This window comes from Onychostruthus taczanowskii, unplaced genomic scaffold (assembly GCF_017590055.1).
Source record: "Onychostruthus taczanowskii isolate IOZ18803 unplaced genomic scaffold, ASM1759005v1 scaffold7, whole genome shotgun sequence".
Lineage (NCBI taxonomy): Eukaryota > Metazoa > Chordata > Aves > Passeriformes > Passeridae > Onychostruthus > Onychostruthus taczanowskii.
The window spans coordinates 1352327-1369670 of record NW_024504786.1 but is presented as its reverse complement, the minus strand read 5'-3'; the positions used below and the strand labels follow the sequence as shown (position 1 = coordinate 1369670).

General features: G+C 43.9%; 1 protein-coding gene across 1 annotated transcript in view; it reads left to right on the top strand.

The window, feature by feature from the left end:
* The window catches only part of PATJ (PATJ crumbs cell polarity complex component), a 132115-nt gene that overhangs the window by 24172 nt on the left and 90599 nt on the right, over positions 1-17344 (top strand). The window contains 2 exon segments of the mRNA XM_041421570.1: positions 3398-3562; positions 4340-4468. Coding sequence (XP_041277504.1) covers positions 3398-3562; positions 4340-4468 — 294 coding nt within the window.

The following is a 17344-nucleotide window of genomic DNA, read 5'->3' as shown; positions in this document are numbered from 1 at the left end:
ATTCTTGTGACCTCTCAGTGACTTCATGGGTATTTTTTCTGCAATGTTTTAACATGAGCATCAGGAGTTACAAGGGCAGAGATAATATTTGTGTTGAATTATTTGTAGTGCTGTGGCTCAGTCTTTTGCACAATTTGGCTTTAGCTTTTGTGGTGGATAATCTTTCTGAATATTTGTCACCCCTAAAACATTTACAGCAGTCTTAGGAACAGTGGTTTCAGTTACACAATAAAACTTTTTTGTGGAGTGTTGAAAGATACTTGTATGTATGAGCAAATACATCAGTTTGTTTAAATGTGTTTAAAGAGGTATTGGGGCAGCTTTGGAGTTATCAGAGTCACACCAGACCTATTTTCTCATGAAAAATAATTATTTGATAAAATGAAAATAATTCCTATTTGTCTGTGTGTGTGTACATGTGTCCATTGGTATATCAGCCTGCAAGTGAAAAGACATTAATTTCTTATTGCATGCTTACTCCTTGTGGAATATTTTGATATTGGAGCCTTTTTTTTAGTGGATGCAAAGAACATTTAATGGAAACAGAATTAGGCCTTCTGAAAGATTGATTTGTTAGGTGTACAGCTATTCTGCTTTTACTTCTTCACCCCCTAACATCAAAAATTCATACTGGTATCACTAAGACCTAAAACATTTTCTTATAGCTTAATGGAGGAAACCTTGATTCCTGAAGGAAGGGATTAATGGAATGCTGGAAGTGTCATTTAAATTGCTTGGCCACTAAACAAAAAAAAAAATTATAGAAAAAGCAATAATGCAGTGCTGTAGAGTAACTTAGGAAACTTTAATTGTGCATATTTAACAGTTTTATGTATTACTCTGTACTCAGAATTAAGTTCACAGGTATGCCCAGACCTAGTGAGTGTGAATTTTTTGCTGCTCTGTAGTTGGGAAAAAAACCCCAACAAAATAAAAATGTGCTCCGGGGCTAAAGCTGTAAGTGCCAGGTTTAGCCCAGACTCTGTTTTTGCAGCCAAGTTATAAATCCCTTTAAATAGGGGTTTGCAGTGGAAAAAGTGACAGCCCCATTCCCCAAACAAGCAGCCTTACCTGGGCCTGATACATTTGGGATTGAAATATGATCAGCAAGGATTTTCTTTTTTTCTTTTTTTTTTTTTTTTTTTTTTCAATGTACAGTGAGCTTGAATGTTGATTATTTTTAATGATGTGTTTGAATTATGACAGACAGCACAAAACCCCTCCCCTGCCCTTCATTTCAGCTAATTCCACCGTGTCCTTTTTCAGGAGTAAATTGCTTTTTTGTGCACTTTTGTTGTAGCATTTCCCTGCTGTTTGAGGGCTGGCTGGCTGATGTGCTGAGTGGGTGGGTGCAGGGCACCTTGCCTGCTCAGAGGATGATTTCTGGCAGCTGCAGGAGGAGAAATGGGAGTCCCCAGGTCTGCTGGGGGGTGCTCAGCAGCTCTTCCCCATCCATCACGGGATGCTGAGAAGTGCTGGGAGCTTTCCACCACGCTGCCACTCTCCAAGCATTAAAAAATCCTTACGTGTGGATCCTTCTGCTTAAATAATTAACTAATGGATGAGGCTGATAGCTCAGCACTTGCTGTAATTCTTGCAGAAGAAGCCCAGGGCAGTTTGTCTTGCCCTGGTGGGGGCCAGTTCCACCACTCTCAATTTTCCTGCTTGGCTGGGATGTAGAGTGTGAGAGGAGCTCTTTGTTTCCCAGCAGCCCAAACTACATTTACACTGCAAAAAGCACAAAGTGGGGGGAAAAAATAGAAGTGGTCAGGAAGGAGATGTTGGCTAAAGTGGGATTGCTGTGGAGCCTTGAATGAGATTGAAGGGAGGTCTGGGAGGTTTGTGGAGAGGCTCTGCCACAAGTGCACCTGTACAAAGGTGTGTCCATGTCTGGTGAACGTTTCCATGCTGATTTCTTGGATCAGGTGTGGGTTCCTTTGCAGTGTGGGTATGGAAAGAAGGGATGGAGGTAATCCTCAGTTATCCCCACTTGCTGTGGAGGGGCTTGGATAAGGTGCTGGGTTCCCAAACCAGTGGCTGCACTCCAGCCCTGTGGACATTTGGTCATGAGAGGGGCTTGAAGCAGCCTGAAAGAAATCCCTGGAGCACACAAGGTGCTGGGATTGAGTCCACAGCACTTATTGGGTTAAAGCCTGCTCTTTTGGGGCTGCAGTGCTGGCTGACACAGGTGATTTATGACACCTGCTGGCTTCCTATTTAGGGACACCCCTGCAGTGCAGAGAGGAACCCTTGGGATATAAAGGTTATAAAATAGGTAAAAATAATATAAAGACTATAAAATAGGTAAAAGAGGATGAATCCCTCTTTGTTTTCCTGCAGAAGTAGAATCACAGAGTGACAGGATGGTTTGGGTTGGAAGGGACATTGAAGCCCATCCAGTCCCACCCCTGGGACACCTTCTACTCTCCCAGCTTGCTCCAAGCCCTGTCCAGCCTGGCCTTGGACATTTCCAGGGATGGGACAGCTACAAAAAAAATCCAACTGCAGTATCCCATTTTTAAAGCACCATTATCTATCCATCTCTCTGTCTCTCTAGCATCTATCTATCTATCTATCTATCTATCTATCTATCTATCTATCTATCTAATCTATCTCTCTATTTTTTTTTCTTTTTCAAAGTCTGTGGATTAGAACATCCATTAACAATGATCTGTTATCACTCACAATCTTGAGTTTATGGTATAGTAAGCTTGACTCTTGTCAGGCCTTTCTGGTTAATTGCTTACTGTAATTGGTTTCTTTCTGACTGTACAAATGTTCTCACCTGTTTTCTGTAGGACCTATTTTAGTTTCAGTTGCTTTGTTACATTTTCAAGTGGCAAAGTTAGAATCAGAGAATCATTAAGGTTGGAAAACACCTCTAAGGTTATTGAGCCAACTTTTAAACTAGTTGTGGTAGTTCTGACTTCAAGTTTTTTGATCGGAGCTCAGAACCCGTGTTTGCTTAAAATATTGTGGGAAAATTAATTCTTTTATCTTTTTTTAATTCAAATACATAAGCCTAGCACTGAAAAAAGATCCCCAACAAAGAAACAGGTGAGAAAGAAGTAAGAATTCTAGGAAAGGTTTAGGCTTGGAAAAGCGGTGAGCAGAAAAGAAGTTAGAGGAAGGTAAAGAGACATGATGCAGCAATCACAGGATCTTGGAGATGAAGTTTTACAGTAATTCTGTATTCTATACACAGTAATTATATATTCTTCAGAAGCATATGTTAATAAAACTGTGCAAGCTGTGCCAGAACCCCCAGGTAAAATCAAATCAAACTTTCAGGCTCGGGCGGGGAAAAATGTACGCAAAAACAAACAAAAAAAAAAAAAAAAAAAACCCAAAAAATTAAAAACTGAACTTTGTGTGGCTGTGTGGTCCCATTCTGCAGGTGAATGGGGTGCAGCTGTACGGGAGATCCCGGCGTGAGGCTGTCACCTTCCTGAAGGAGGTGCCACCCCCGTTCACCCTGGTGTGCTGCCGGCGGCTCTTCGGCGACGGCACCGAGTCCTTGGCGGACGAGCCCCCCGTGGCAGCGTCCCCTCCAGAGCAGAAGGTAACACCTCTCCTGTCCCCCACTTTGTGCGAAAGGACGGTCAATTTTGTGGAAAAATCCCTGTGTTTCTGGGTTTTCGCGGGTTGGTCTGGAGGAGTTCATTGTCCTGGGAAGACAAGGTGGGTAAATCACCGTGTGCTTTGCTGACTGTACATCCCATTCATCATCCCCACGTTTAATAGGTGAGTGAGAGCTCTGAATTGCACTAAATCACATCCTTGCCACCATTAGCTGATTGCTTCCGTGTTCTGAGTAGGTTTTTATAGGGAAAAAAAAAATAAATTTGAAACTTAGAAGTTTCTTTCTGTCGCAGGAGCTTTAAAGTCTCAAAGTAAAGCTTGACGCTCGTGGTTGCTCCTGTTTGCAAAAGTATTTACAGCTTGGCTTCTCATCTTTTCTGATTGCCTGGCCTTTCTGTTAGCTGTCTGTGGTTAAATCTTTTATGCTGTTTATTTTTCCTTTATGCATCTAATGGGACAGCTGAAGTTCATCAACGTGTAACAGGTTAGTAATACTCTAACAATTAATTAGTCTAATACACGGATATTTGCGTGCCAGGTTGGGCTCTGATGCTCCAAACATGTAGGCCTGTGCCCAGGGGAGTACTCAAGGCAGCAGGCTGGAGAAAACTCTATTCATAATGCTCAGTGAAGTTTTAATTCCATAAAAGGTCACATTTTAGGGCATGTATGCACCATTAATAATCAAAACATTGAAGTAATAGTGTTTGTAAAGAACTGGGAGAATGGTATTTGAACCAGAACTTTTCTTTTCCAGGTGAAACCTGAGGAAGACTTTAATCCTGAGGAGGAAGAAGGGGAATTGGCATTGTGGTCTCCTGATGTGAAGGTTATTGAGCTGGAGAAAGACAGAAATGGTTTAGGATTCAGCATTTTGGACTATCAGGTATACTTTTCTGTATAACAAAATGCTAAAAATCCCTTTGATCCCTTGTCTTGCACGGTGCCTTAAAATGTTTTGTGATGCTGATTACTGAGTAATGGACTTGACACTTGGGCCTAGGAACTGTAGGGGAAAGTAATGTATTTTGGGGCCAACTCTATAAAGTATGGAGAGTTCTAAACCCCTGATTGTTGGACATGATAAAGTGCAAAATCTTTCATCAAGCTGCACCCCATAACTCTGAGTTTAATGACTAAATGTTGGGCAAGGTTGATTTTTGGTTGTATTTTGTTCTAACTTAAAATGGCTTTTCAGCTGTGAGAGTGGCAAGTGAAGGTTCTTGGGTATTAGTTGGAGATTATTATATCCTTAATTGTTAAACTCCTTAGAATTTAACAGACAAGCCTTAAGTTGGAGGGAAGTGCTGCTAAAATTAATGAATCCTTCTTTCAAAACCCCTGTCTTCAATTAAATATGTCGAAACTCTCAAAATCTGTAGTCAGAATGAAACGTTCTTCGTGTTTCTAGTCAACATGATATATTTTTTTAAACCTCCAGTCATCATATTTATAAGGAAATAAAATAGCTGGATCACTCTTTATAATAATATACACATCACATCTGAGTGCTGCCTAAACATTGTAGTTTAATGAAATGTGTTCAACTGTTGTACATAAATGTCAAGTGATATAAAATTCACTTTCTGATACAATAAGGCAGGGGCTGGGAATGAATTAGAAGGAAAAAAAATATTTGAAGTATTATGCAAACCCATTAATTCTATATTTTAGCAGTGCGATTTAAGATTACTGAAAATAGATCCTGTTAGTCATTTTAGCTGACACATGTTGTGTTGCAGTGCCAGCTCTACTCTAGAGTTGCTGGGAGTCTTTACAGAGCAGTAATACACAGATTTGCTTTTAAGTTCTCATATAATCAGAATTAATGAAGGCTTTAATAGCAGGCTTTTTATTTACTTATTCGCAGATGCAAATACACGAGCAATGTTGTGGTACTTTCAGCTAAATTTAAATACATTCTAATCAATTCTAAATGAGTGGTAAACCACTTAATCTCAGATCTTTATAATTTCAAGATATTTATGTATAAAGTGTATAAAGTGTGTTCTTTTGTTTGGGATTTGCCTCTTAGATCTTTTACACTTTTCATCATCTGCAGATTAATTTTTATAGAGAGATATCTGTGGCTGTGTGTGTGTTTATGTAAATACATCCATCACATCCTTGAGTGCAAGGCAAAGAAAATAAATAATTGTCTGTGCTACAGTGGAGGCAAGAGGAAAAAAAAAGCCACCAAAAAAAACTGTGTGTGGTTCCTGGGAGAGTGTTTGGAATTCTTAACACAGATTTTCTGGGAAGCACAGAATTACAGCAGTGTTTAATTGTGCCTTAAAGGACCTGGAGACCCTTCTTTAGAACATGAAAGGTGTTTTTGTAGGCACATACTCTTTGTTTTACAAGAGAAAATTCAAGCTTTATAACGGCAAATGATGCTGCTTGTGCTGTGTATCCACTGCTGATTTTCCTCCATTTGAAGAATACAAGTTTTTAATTTTTTTTTAGGTGTTTTTCAATGAAGAGGGGTCTTGCCATGGCCCAGCTTCATCATCAGTGAGTGGCCAGCCTTTCCAGGCTGCCACAGTGCTGATGGAGGTCGGGTGGGGAGGAAAATCGTTTTGAAGGGAGATTTTGTTGGTAATGAACACACAGGGACTGGCTCTGTGCATTACAGAAATTCAAGGGAAGTTTGGTCTTGCATTCCCAGCTGGGAGGAGGTGATGTGGCTATAGGAAAAAAAAAACCACCAAAAAAAACTGTGTGTGGTTCCTGGGAGAGTGTTTGGAATTCTTAACACAGATTTTCTGGGAAGCACAGAATTACAGCAGTGTTTAATTGTGCCTTAAAGGACCTGGAGACCCTTCTTTAGAACATGAAAGGTGTTTTTGTAGGCACATACTCTTTGTTTTACAAGAGAAAATTCAAGCTTTATAACGGCAAATGATGCTGCTTGTGCTGTGTATCCACTGCTGATTTTCCTCCATTTGAAGAATACAAGTTTTAAATTTTTTTTTAGGTGTTTTTCAATGAAGAGGGGTCATGCCATGGCCCATGTTCATCACCAGTGAGTGACCAGCCTTTCCAGGCTGCTGATGGAGGTTGGGTGGGGAGGAAAATCCTTTTGAAGGGAGATTTTGTTGGTAATGAACACACAGGGACTGGCTCTGTGCATTACAGAAATTCAAGGGAAGTTTGGTCTTGCATTCCCAGCTGGGAGGAGGTGATGTGGCTATCCTGGGTTTTTTAATATCCAGTTATTTCTGTAGCTGTTGGCTGAAATGACACTTCAGAAATTCTGGAGGGACTTCAGGAAGCTCGGTGGGAACAGGGAATTACCTCAGGGTTAAAAATGATGCTCTGCTGCCCCACCTGACTTTGCCCCGCACAAAAGTGGAGCAGCAGCCTTGAAATGGTGGATCCCAGTGGATCCCAGCCCCGGGGTGGGGCTGGGGCTGTTCCCTGCAGTGTTTAGGAAGCTCTGGAGTTCTGCTCATCCATTCCTGACAGTGAGGGATGCCAGACACTCTGCAGAAGCACAGGAATGCTCAGCAGTCACAGACCAGGCTGCTCCCAGTGCTCTGGAAGTTTCTTCCTACTTGCTTTCGAGCACAAAGCTTTTTACCTTTCCATCTTAAATTAAAGTTGTTGAATTAGATCTTTTGCTGAGCACTCCCGTGGTATATTAATTTATAATGTTTGCCATTTTGTTCCTCAAAACTGGCTGCATGCTCAGCATAAAGGCTGCTGTGCCTCAGTTGTCCTAAATGCTGTGCTTCCCAAGTCATGCTCTGGAAAACAGAATTAATAGAAATTCTTTGTGAGGCAGAATAGGAGTCTGAGTACGTGGAAAACTGAATGCTGAGATTGAGAAAATTATTACTCTGGCATATTAATTTTTAATGGGCTGTCTTTCTAATAATGTTTCATCTATCAAATAAATGATAAGCACATCCCAAGTGACTTGCAGGATATTCCCAGAAATGTACAAGCATAATTCCAATGCCTATATATTTTAATGAACTAATTACAAATTAATTATACCAATTATGCATAATCAATAGTATTTCTACTTTGTCCTGTGTTTTCTTTTGATTGTCTTTAGGGATTTAAGGGCTTAAAACAGAGCTTCAAACTTCCTTATTTTAATAAGGTTCATAAAACTTTGGGGTAGAGTTACCCCTTTTGCTATGACAGGATAGTGTTTATATAGGATATTCTTTGTCTTCCGGGATAGAATTTACATAGGATATTCTTCATTTTCCTGTAGTCTCTGTGTATTAAAAAAAAAAAACTTTTTTTCTCCTTTGAATGTTGTAATTTGTAACTATGTTGTAGGAAATGTAAAATTTTTGAGAGTGCTGCTCTGCTGGCAGCAAGGTCAGTACTTGGCGAGGGGCGAGGTGGATGGGAAGCTGATCCTGTGGATTCCTGAAATGATGGATTTCACTGGAATTTTTTTTCTTTTATTTAAATAAGAAACACTGAAGACGTCTTAAAATGAAATCTGTGTTTTTTTTCTCTTGTCATCACTGTGTTGGGACCTGGTGAAAGCTCCCAGGCCAGGCACTGCTTTTTCTTGGTGGTGCTGTGATGGGAAGGCTGCAGAGGTCTCCTGGCCATTGAAAGCTGTGCTGCTCAGCCTCCTGGCCAGCTCCTCCGTGGAGCAGCACACTCTGCCTCTCTTCATTTCCTTCTCCTTCCATTGCAGAGGTTGCTCTGCCTTTCACCTCTTCACTAACCTTGATGTGGTGCTGCTGGCACAGGCAGTGCCAAGTGAGCTCTGCTGGGAGGGAAGAACCCAGGACCTGCTGCTGGGGTGATTTGGGATCCCCTGGGCTGGAAAGGGGCTGCAGCCAGTGCATTTCGTGTTCTTTGTCAGCAGGCCTGAAAGTATCCAGCTTAACAGTACATCTGTCTAGCCTGGAACTGATCACAGAATCCCAGAATGGTTTGGGTTGGAAGGGATCTTAACCCTCATCCAGTTCCAAACCCTGCACCTTCCACCAGACCCTTGGTTGCTCCAAGCCCCATCCAGCCTCCTGGCAGAGCTAATCCATTGTTTTTGAGACCAATGCCTTTTCCTTAGAAAGAAATTGCAAGATACATTATCAGGTTAAAACAGAGAAGAGATGCTGTCTAAAAACAACTGCGACCCCAGGGCATTAGAGCAAGAGGAGGGAAAAATCCCAAAAGACTTGTAGAGAAAATTAAGAGATCCCAGCAGGACAGAAGGTTCTTTGAGCCCTGGAACAGTGTTCAGCAAAGACCTGATGCATTGCAGGCCAACAGACTCTGTCAGTAATGTTTCACAGAAATATTGGAAAAACCACAGGTAGCTGAATTGCAGATTTCTTGAGGCAGTATTGACCAGAAGGTAACTTGAATGGTCTGATGAGCTTTTATCAAATTAAACAAAAAGCTGAATGGACTTTATGTGGAGCTTAATTTACTGTGCTTTGAAGTCAGAGTCTTTTTAAAGCAGCTGTTTCAGAGTGCATGAAACTGGAGAGGGTGAGGGGTGCAGTGGGGAGGTTTGACATTTTACACAATTCTTGCGAAGGACTCTGAGATGCAGTTTCTCCCTGTCTGTGCTGAGAGATAAATCCCCAGTGCCTGCTTGCTTTGGCACACTCCAGCTGCCCTGGAGAGCTGGAGGAACTCATGGACTCACCTGCTCCAAGTGATCCATGGGGGCAGGAAGAGGCATTTCAGCAGTCAGGAGCTTCAGGTTACCCTGGGCTGGAGGAGCAGGGTGAATTGTGCCTGCCTGGGTCACTGCTCCAGGGATTTTCCTGTGCTTTAGCAACAGGGACCCCACAGCTGCCTTATTCCTGCCTTCCCTTATTATTAGCAGCAGTTTTTCGTGCTGCAGAGCTGAAGTCTCTTTTGCTGCACATTCAGCAGGTTGTGTTTTGTCCTTCTCCCAGGGAGCATGGGAAACAATTGTTTTCTCTTTTCTAACAAAATCACTGCATAGTCATTCACGGCAGGAAGTGAAGCAATTTAAGTGTCTCCAAATATCTTTCCTCTTTTCTTTATGCCCCAAAGAGGCTCCAGATGTAGAGTTACCAAAAAAAAAAAAAAAAAAAGCAAACTGACTTCTTATTTGTAGAAGGTGGTATTCATGTAGATTATAATTTAATTTTTTTTTCACTTTCTTGGTCTGTTCAGCAGTGAGATGCAGGCTGGAATGCTTTGACACGTTGCTGGCTAAACGTTTGCCCTCTTGTGATAATTTGAGCTTTGTCTATTCTTGTGATAAGTTTGTTATGAACAAAGAAGCATATTCATGTCTTTGTTAAACACATTTTCACCTGATCACATGATGGAAACCTGTGGCTTACTGGCAAAAGCTGCACAGCTGTATTAAAAAGCAGTTTTACAATGGCTATCAGCTTGGTACTGGGAAAACTGATAAAGGCAGCTTTTCTCCCATCTCTACAACCCATCCACATTCATTAACATCAAAGTTCTGTAAGCCTCAGTACCAGCTGTGTTGGTACTCATCTCACGGAGGATTTGCTTCTCTCCCCCTATGGGAAAGTTCTACATCCTTTAAATCATATTAAGCTGCTTCATGTGTAAAATAATTCTTAATAGTGTGTCATGAATTGAATTCAGTGTAGCTTTTTGAAAAATTCTCTTGGAGTTCAGCTTAAAAACTACTTTCCAGGACCTCAGAGCCGGTGAATGCAGTTGAGCACATTCCTGGAGAAGTTTCTGAGGTGCTCACGATTAGTGGATTCCAAAACCTGCAGTACTAATGCCTTGGGAGAGCAGAGACCACTTCAATAAGAAGTCAAAGAGATTTCTGCCTGTCTCATAGCGAGATACAGACAGACCCACAGGAGGGGATCTGGAGAACCTGGAGGCAGGAAAGCACTTTAGGAATTGGGTGTTCCCTGACACTGGGCTGGAGGGGACCATCACTAGGACCCTAAATGAGAAGTCAGGGAGGAATCTCACAGAATTACCCAGGTTGGGAAAGTCCCCTGAGACCTTTCAGTCCAGCTGTTCCCATCAGCACTGCCAAGGCCACCACTGCCCCGTGTCCCCAAGTGCCACATCCACAGGGATTTAATTCCTTCCTGGGATGGGGACTGCCCTGGGCAGCTGTGCCAGGCTGGACAGCCTTTTTGGGGAAGGAATTTTTCTTTGTATCCAACCTGAATCTCTCCTGGTGTAATTTGGCCGTTCCCTCTCCTCCTGTCCCTGTTCCCTGGAGCAGAGCCCGACCCCCCGGCTGTCCCCTCCTGGCAGGAGCTGTGCAGAGCCACAAGGGCCCCCTGAGCCTCCTGTGCTCCAGGCTGAGCCCCTTCCCAGCTCCCTCAGCTGCTCCAGACCCTTCCCAGCTCTGTTCCCTTCCCTGGACACACTCCTCAATGTCCTTCTTTTTGTGACCTCAGCATTCCAGGTGCCTCAGCAGTGCCCAGCACAGGGGACAGACTGTCCCCTGCTCCTGCTGCCACACCAGTGCTGACAAAAGCCAGGTACCACTGGCATTCTTGGCCAGGTTTTCTAGGAGAATCCTAGATGCTCTTTCTAGGGAAAGAGCATCAAAGGCTTCACAGAATTCCAGGTAGACACTTCCACAGCCTTTCCCCCATCCACACTTAGCAGGTGTTGAGGTTTTGGCTGGGATAGAGTTAATTTCCCTCCTGAGTAGCTGGTGCAGCGCTGTGTTTTGGATTTAGCATGAGAACAATGTTGATAACAGGGTAATGTTTTAGTTGTTGCTAAGTAGCGATTACTCTGAGTCAAGGACTTCTCAGTTTCCCATGCTCTGCCAGTGAGGAGGAGCACCAGAAGCCAGGAGAGGTGATCTGAACCAGCCAGAGGGATATTCCATAGGATTTCATGCTCATGATATGTGATTTATATGATCTGTAAATGGGGGGAGTTGGCCAGGAGGGTGCATCACTCCTCAGGAACAGGCTGGGCATCAGGATTTATGCACCACTCGTTTTCCTCAGCTTTTATTCCTCTCTCTCTTTTTGTTGCATCTCTTTTCATTATATTTATTAGTATTAGCATTGCTAATATCTTAGCCTTTATTCACTTGCTGAAGTGCTCTTCTCTCAGCCGTGGGTTACCCCAGCCAGACCCAGGGCAGCAGATTTTGGCCGAGCAGGACCTGCCTTTGACAAAGCTGTGCTGATCCCCAGATTGTCCTGCACTCAGGAAAGGACAGAGATCTTCCTTATCCCTCCTTTTGCTTCCTTGTAGAGCAAATTGCAGGAGCATCCCTCCTGTCCCTGTGAGCTGCAGCAGCTCTGGACAATACCTGAGTTTGCAGAGAAACTGGAGCATTACTGAAAACATCTGTTTTTCTTTGCTTTGTCACATATCCATGAAATAAATGCTGAGCAGTATTATTACTATTAACCTTTAGAAATGTTTTCCCTTCTTCCCCCAAATTCTCCAATCTGGTTGTTCTTTTTCATTTCCTGCTAGAAAGAATAGCTTTTAATAAAAACAAAAAACCCCAAACCAAAGAAATTCATTATTATTCCACAGATGTCTTCTGCCTGCGAGAGAAGGCGAGAATTTAAAGGGACAAAACTGTAGCTGGATTTTTCTGTTAACCACTTGGTAAATCCCAGCCAAGCTGGGATAATGTGGAAGAGGCTGGAGGACCTGGGCTGGCCTGGCAGTGGGCATGTGAAGATGATGGAGCAGTGGGTGTGGAAGAGCTCAGCCCAGACAGCTCAGAATTTGTTCTGAAATGATGAGATTTGAGCTATATGGTGGTGCTGATGGATAAGCATGAAGCATCCTGAAGACTCATGGAAGTTATGAGGTGTTCTGTTTTCTTAGTACCTCACCCTGCTGGAAGATGCTGCTCCCCAAATCCAAGGAGTCCTGTTGCACTTGGAGTGTTCTGTCTGTTCTCAAGTGATTCACTGTAGCCTGAAAATTCTCTGCAACCTTTGTGCCAGCCCTTCTCTCTGCTCCCTTGCCCACCTTGTTCCTCATCCCTGGAGGTGTCCAAGGCCAGGCTGGATGGCATTCTGAGACCCTGGGAGAGTAGAAGGTGTCCCTGCCCATGGCAGGGGCTGGAATGAGATGAGCTTTAAGCTCCCTTTCAACCCAACCCAGCCTAGGATTCTGTGATTCTTTGGGCCAAATCGCTCCTTGCAGATCCTTGTTGCATAAAACCCAGCCTGTCCTCTATCCCCACTTTTATTTTGCAGCTTTTTCTGCAGCAAGTCTTCCATAATTCATGTGTTTGCTGTTTGTGAAGCAAGGTTTTCATGCAGAGGAGAGCTCTGGTTTGTGTAAAAACACATCCTGCACTTGCACAGACTTTTACCAGTGCTGAGGCTGGCTCACCTCACCGGTGCAAGTGCTGCTGGGCTCTCTGCTTGGATTTTGAGTTCAGGAATTCTTTGAATCTGAGAGCTGATCAAACCCACAACCTGTGTTAAGGCCCACTGAGCACAGGCTGTGTAGGTGATCCCATTTATACTTTTTTCCCTTGGCTTGTTGGCGCTTTTTTCTTCTTTCCCACACATCTCTATCCCTTCTTTATCTCATCACACAGTGGCTTTCCTCCACTTCCTTATGAGTTCAGGGATTTTTTTTTTCCTTATCTCTGTGGCTTTTCCCTGTAGTCAGCACTCTGTGTTTTTTCTGGAGCTGAAAAGTCTGAAAGTCTAAGATATTAAGAGAGTCTAATGAATGTAATCCCTGAGACTTTAGCCCTGTCGAGAGCAAATATGAAAGGCGGATAAAACCTTAGATGGATTGAGAAGTTTGATAAATTAAAAGATAGCGACAGGCACCTGAGTCCAGTGCACGGTGACACTGAGAGCGCCCAGAGCCTGTTCCTATCTTTGATCTTTTTCTTTGGGAAGAGCAGTAGTGTGTGAGGTCTTTTCCCTTGGGGTCCCTGGTCCACAGCAGAGGGTGGGGACTGTGCTGGGCTCTCCAGCCCTGCCAGACCCACGGGGCTGAGTCACCCTGGCCACCGTGTTGGTTCTTGCTGGGGAAGGCTGATAGGATTTCAGCTCCCACATGATGAAAGCCTGGTGTGGGAAACCCATTGTGCCGCCTCCTCCTCTTTATTTTGCTGTTCCCTCTCCTCCTTTGGGTGGGGCTCTCTGTGGTTTGTTGCTGTTTTTTCCCCCCTTCCCTGCGAATTCCTGTTTCTTTGCTGACATTTCCCATAACAGAAGTTTTGATTAATGCCGGCTGCACACCAGAGCTTCTGAAATTCATTGCTTTATTCCCTCACTGCTGATCAATAAATAGTAATGTTTTATTTCCAGTGCTTTGCCTTACATCACAGCAAAGTTCAGCGTTCCTCCTTGAACACTGCTCTGTGTTTGAGTTTGTGTTGCTTCAGCACATCACCTGCAGTTTGTTTCCCTGGAACAGCCAGAGGCTGTGCCTTGTGTGATCTCCTTCCCGAGCAGCCCTGCTGACTGCAATCGGAGTGGAAGAGGCAGAAACGGGTCTGAAATGCTTCGAATTTCACTCAGATGCAATGGATCTAAGGAAAACCAGTGGAGCACTTCCTCAGGGATGTTTTTCCAGGCCTTAGAGTGCCTCTGGCAGTTCTTAGGGCCAACTGTTGTAAACGTGTTGGACTGAGTGAACAGAAGGTTTGGACTTGAGTCTCACCCCCAAAGTGAGGCCACCTTACGGAGGGAATCAGACCTCACTCACAGCTGGCTCTCCCTCTCTTCCCTGTCTGTTGGAGGCACTTTATACTTTGAAAAGGCACAAAAAAAGGGTTCTTGTCAGTCTTGGCTCTTGCATCCCATTGGCATTGTTGGGGTCGCTGTGGAGGGTGGCTCTGCAAAGGGAGCCACAGGCACTTCACAAAATGAGAGCATGGATGAGTATTTTGAGTAATTTCACAACGCTGAGCATGCAGGTACATTACTCATGTACACTTCTACCTTTTTTCCTGCATAATAATGAGACAAACATAAAATGCTTCTGCTTCTTTTCACTGTCGACAAGTGTCTTTTCCTTGTTCAGCTGGAAGACTCCTAAGAGTCTTCCAGCCTGGTATCTTACTCACTGAAGAGTTTTAAATATGGATATATATGTGTGTTAGACCTGGAAGTGGTCCCATGCAAAATGTAATGAAGCTGGGCTGCTCTGACCTCTGAGCTCCAAGGCGTTTGTTTTGGCTCCCTCACAAAAACCTGCAGTATACAAATTGGCACTTGTAAAAATGTTCAGATAAATCAAAAAATGGCACAGGGGGGGAAAAAAGTTTCAAACTGTTTCTTTTGGGATCCTTGGCCATGCTATTTTGGATGTGTGTTTTTGTGGCAGCAGGCAGTTTGTTGCTTGAAGAAAGCTGAAATATTCTAGGAAGTCGGGCTAGCTGGATTTAGATCTCAAGTGATGCCAAAACTAATATAGCCTGTAACTAAGTGAGAGTGACTTTGCACAGGGAATGTCACTCACCCGCAGCTTTGTCTTACATTTTCATAGGAGCCTTTAAAAAAAGCAAAACACAAACAGAACCCCGGCAAACGTGGGAGCTGCTCCCATCCAGTGGAGCTGTAGTTCCAGTGCTCCTCATCCTCAGCCCGGGATGAGGATGGGCTGTCAGGGCAGGGAATGCCTGCGGTGCTGGGAGCTGGGCTGGCCTGGAGTGCCCTCTCTTGGCTCCTTTTGGGAGGGAGAAGGGAACAGCCAGCCTGGTTTATCACTTTTCTGTCCCAGCAGGATGGGCAGAGGTCAGCTGTGCTGGTTCTGTCCCGGGTTTGCTTCCCAAGGCGTTCTGAGTGTGCCTTTTGGTGCCCATTTGGTGTTCAAAACCACAATAAAGCTGCAGAGTTGCACGCAGGACTCTCTGAACTCCTGGGGCTCTTAACATTTCAGCAGAGCTCAGGTTTTTTAAGAGATTTCATACTGCCCCAAACCCAAGCACCCCAGAGGCAGCAACTGCAGTGGCCCCTGCCTGACTCTCCACTGCTAAATGAATCCAGAACAAACGGGGCTCTGAAAATAAGGAGAAAAATTTGACACCTGGACTCTGGCAAACGTTTGTGGGTTTTGATGAGGAGGGGAGGGGGAGAAGGGAAAACCTATGGTTCAGCATAGTTAAATATATGGTGTGCTAAGTATGAATAAATTGTGGCTATTTTAAACAAGTTCCTAGAATCCATGGCACAGGGGGGAGGACAGCAGCTACAGCACAAGAGTTCCTCAAAGGGTTACCTGGAGGCTACTGTCCTGGGCTGCTCTCAGGTTTACACAAGTGGCAAACGTTCCAACATGTGATTCTTCTCTTAAAAAATGAGCTTTTGACTTCAGGGGGTTTGTCTCCTCACTGCTTTGCAGTCCGATTCTTTTCCTCGTTGCTCACGTGAATTACTATTCATTGGTGTAAAGGAATCCTTCAGGAAAGGTAAAAGTTCCTCTTTGAATGTGCCAAGGCCTGTTCATGACAATCTTGGAGGTCTTTTCCAGTATGATTCGTGCTCCTTTTAACATGGCCAGTTTGCCTGGGATTGTCCATTGCACTCCCCTTGTGCTCTGATACAAAGCCATGTGATAATTTCTTGAAATACTGAAATTGTATCACTTCTGGGTTTGGGGACAGAGTTGCAAACTCCATCCCAGTAAATGAGCCTTCACTTTAAAGCAGAGGTTGAAATCTGCTCCTGCCTGCTGGTGACTAAAAGTCACTTTGAGCCAAGTAAAATGAGTGTAGAGCCTCAGGGTAGGTGTGCAGTCACTCTGGTGCTCTTTGGTAACTTGGAATGGTTCTAGCTGCTCTGTTAACGTGGAGGCAGCCCTGAAATCCCACTGTGGGGGGAACTTGCCTTTTAACTCTACTAACTATATACAAACTGTACCTTTTGCACTTAGTATGGAAGGAAAGGGTCTGCTTTTCATCCCGCTGCAAGCACTGCTTTCTTTCAAAAACAAGACAACAGCCCTCACGGCGCAGTTGCACTCACCATTTAGAAAATGTGAATTTGGTTTTTGCTGTCTTGTTTTAGCAGGTGGCTCTTTAGGGTGTGCTCATGGTCGTGGGTATATCATAAGGCAAGGTTTCCAAAAAAATCCCAGTGTTCCTTTGGTTTAGGTAAGGAAAGCACAGCGCAATCCACCATTGTGGCAGAATATTAAATTACAGAGAGAATATGGATATACATGATTGCACCTCGAAGTTCAGTGGGTCTGTGCCTTCTTGTGCAGCTTTTGTTGCATTCCTTGTGGCAATCCATCGTGATTCAGCCACTGCTGAGCCCTGAGGTTCTGAGCACTTCTGGTGCTGCTGCTGAGCTCTCCCTGTGCAGCTCATCCCGCTCTTCTCTCCCTGTGCAATAGCTCCCTCTGCTTGAAATCAGCAGTGGAATTGTTTCCTGCTTGCCTGCACAACAGTTTTTAACGTGGGTCCCCCTTTTTAAGACTTCTGCTGCTCTTCATGGAGCAATTCCAGTGCATGGCTTGTGCTCATGTGTGTTGTGAAGCAGGGAAAATAACCACACTGTCCTCAAAACCTCTCTGCCTCGAGCTGCTTCTTTGCAGGATCTCTCTTCCTTTTGGAACACTTCTTTGCAGGAACTCTCTTCCTCTTGGAGCACTTCTTTCAGCTAAATTATCTCTTACCAAAACATCATGTTTTATTGAGCAAAACTGTTTTTATTTCAGTGGTGAGTTGAAACAGGACTGCTTCTCATCAGAGATGTGGTAGTTGGGCCACTGACCCTGCACAGAAGCAGCTGATGGTGAGAATCCCATGTCCTGCTCAAGTGGTTCTGATCCAGAACCCAAAAAAGAACTGATTTAGATCAGACAGAGCAGGGGTTTGAACCTGGTTCTG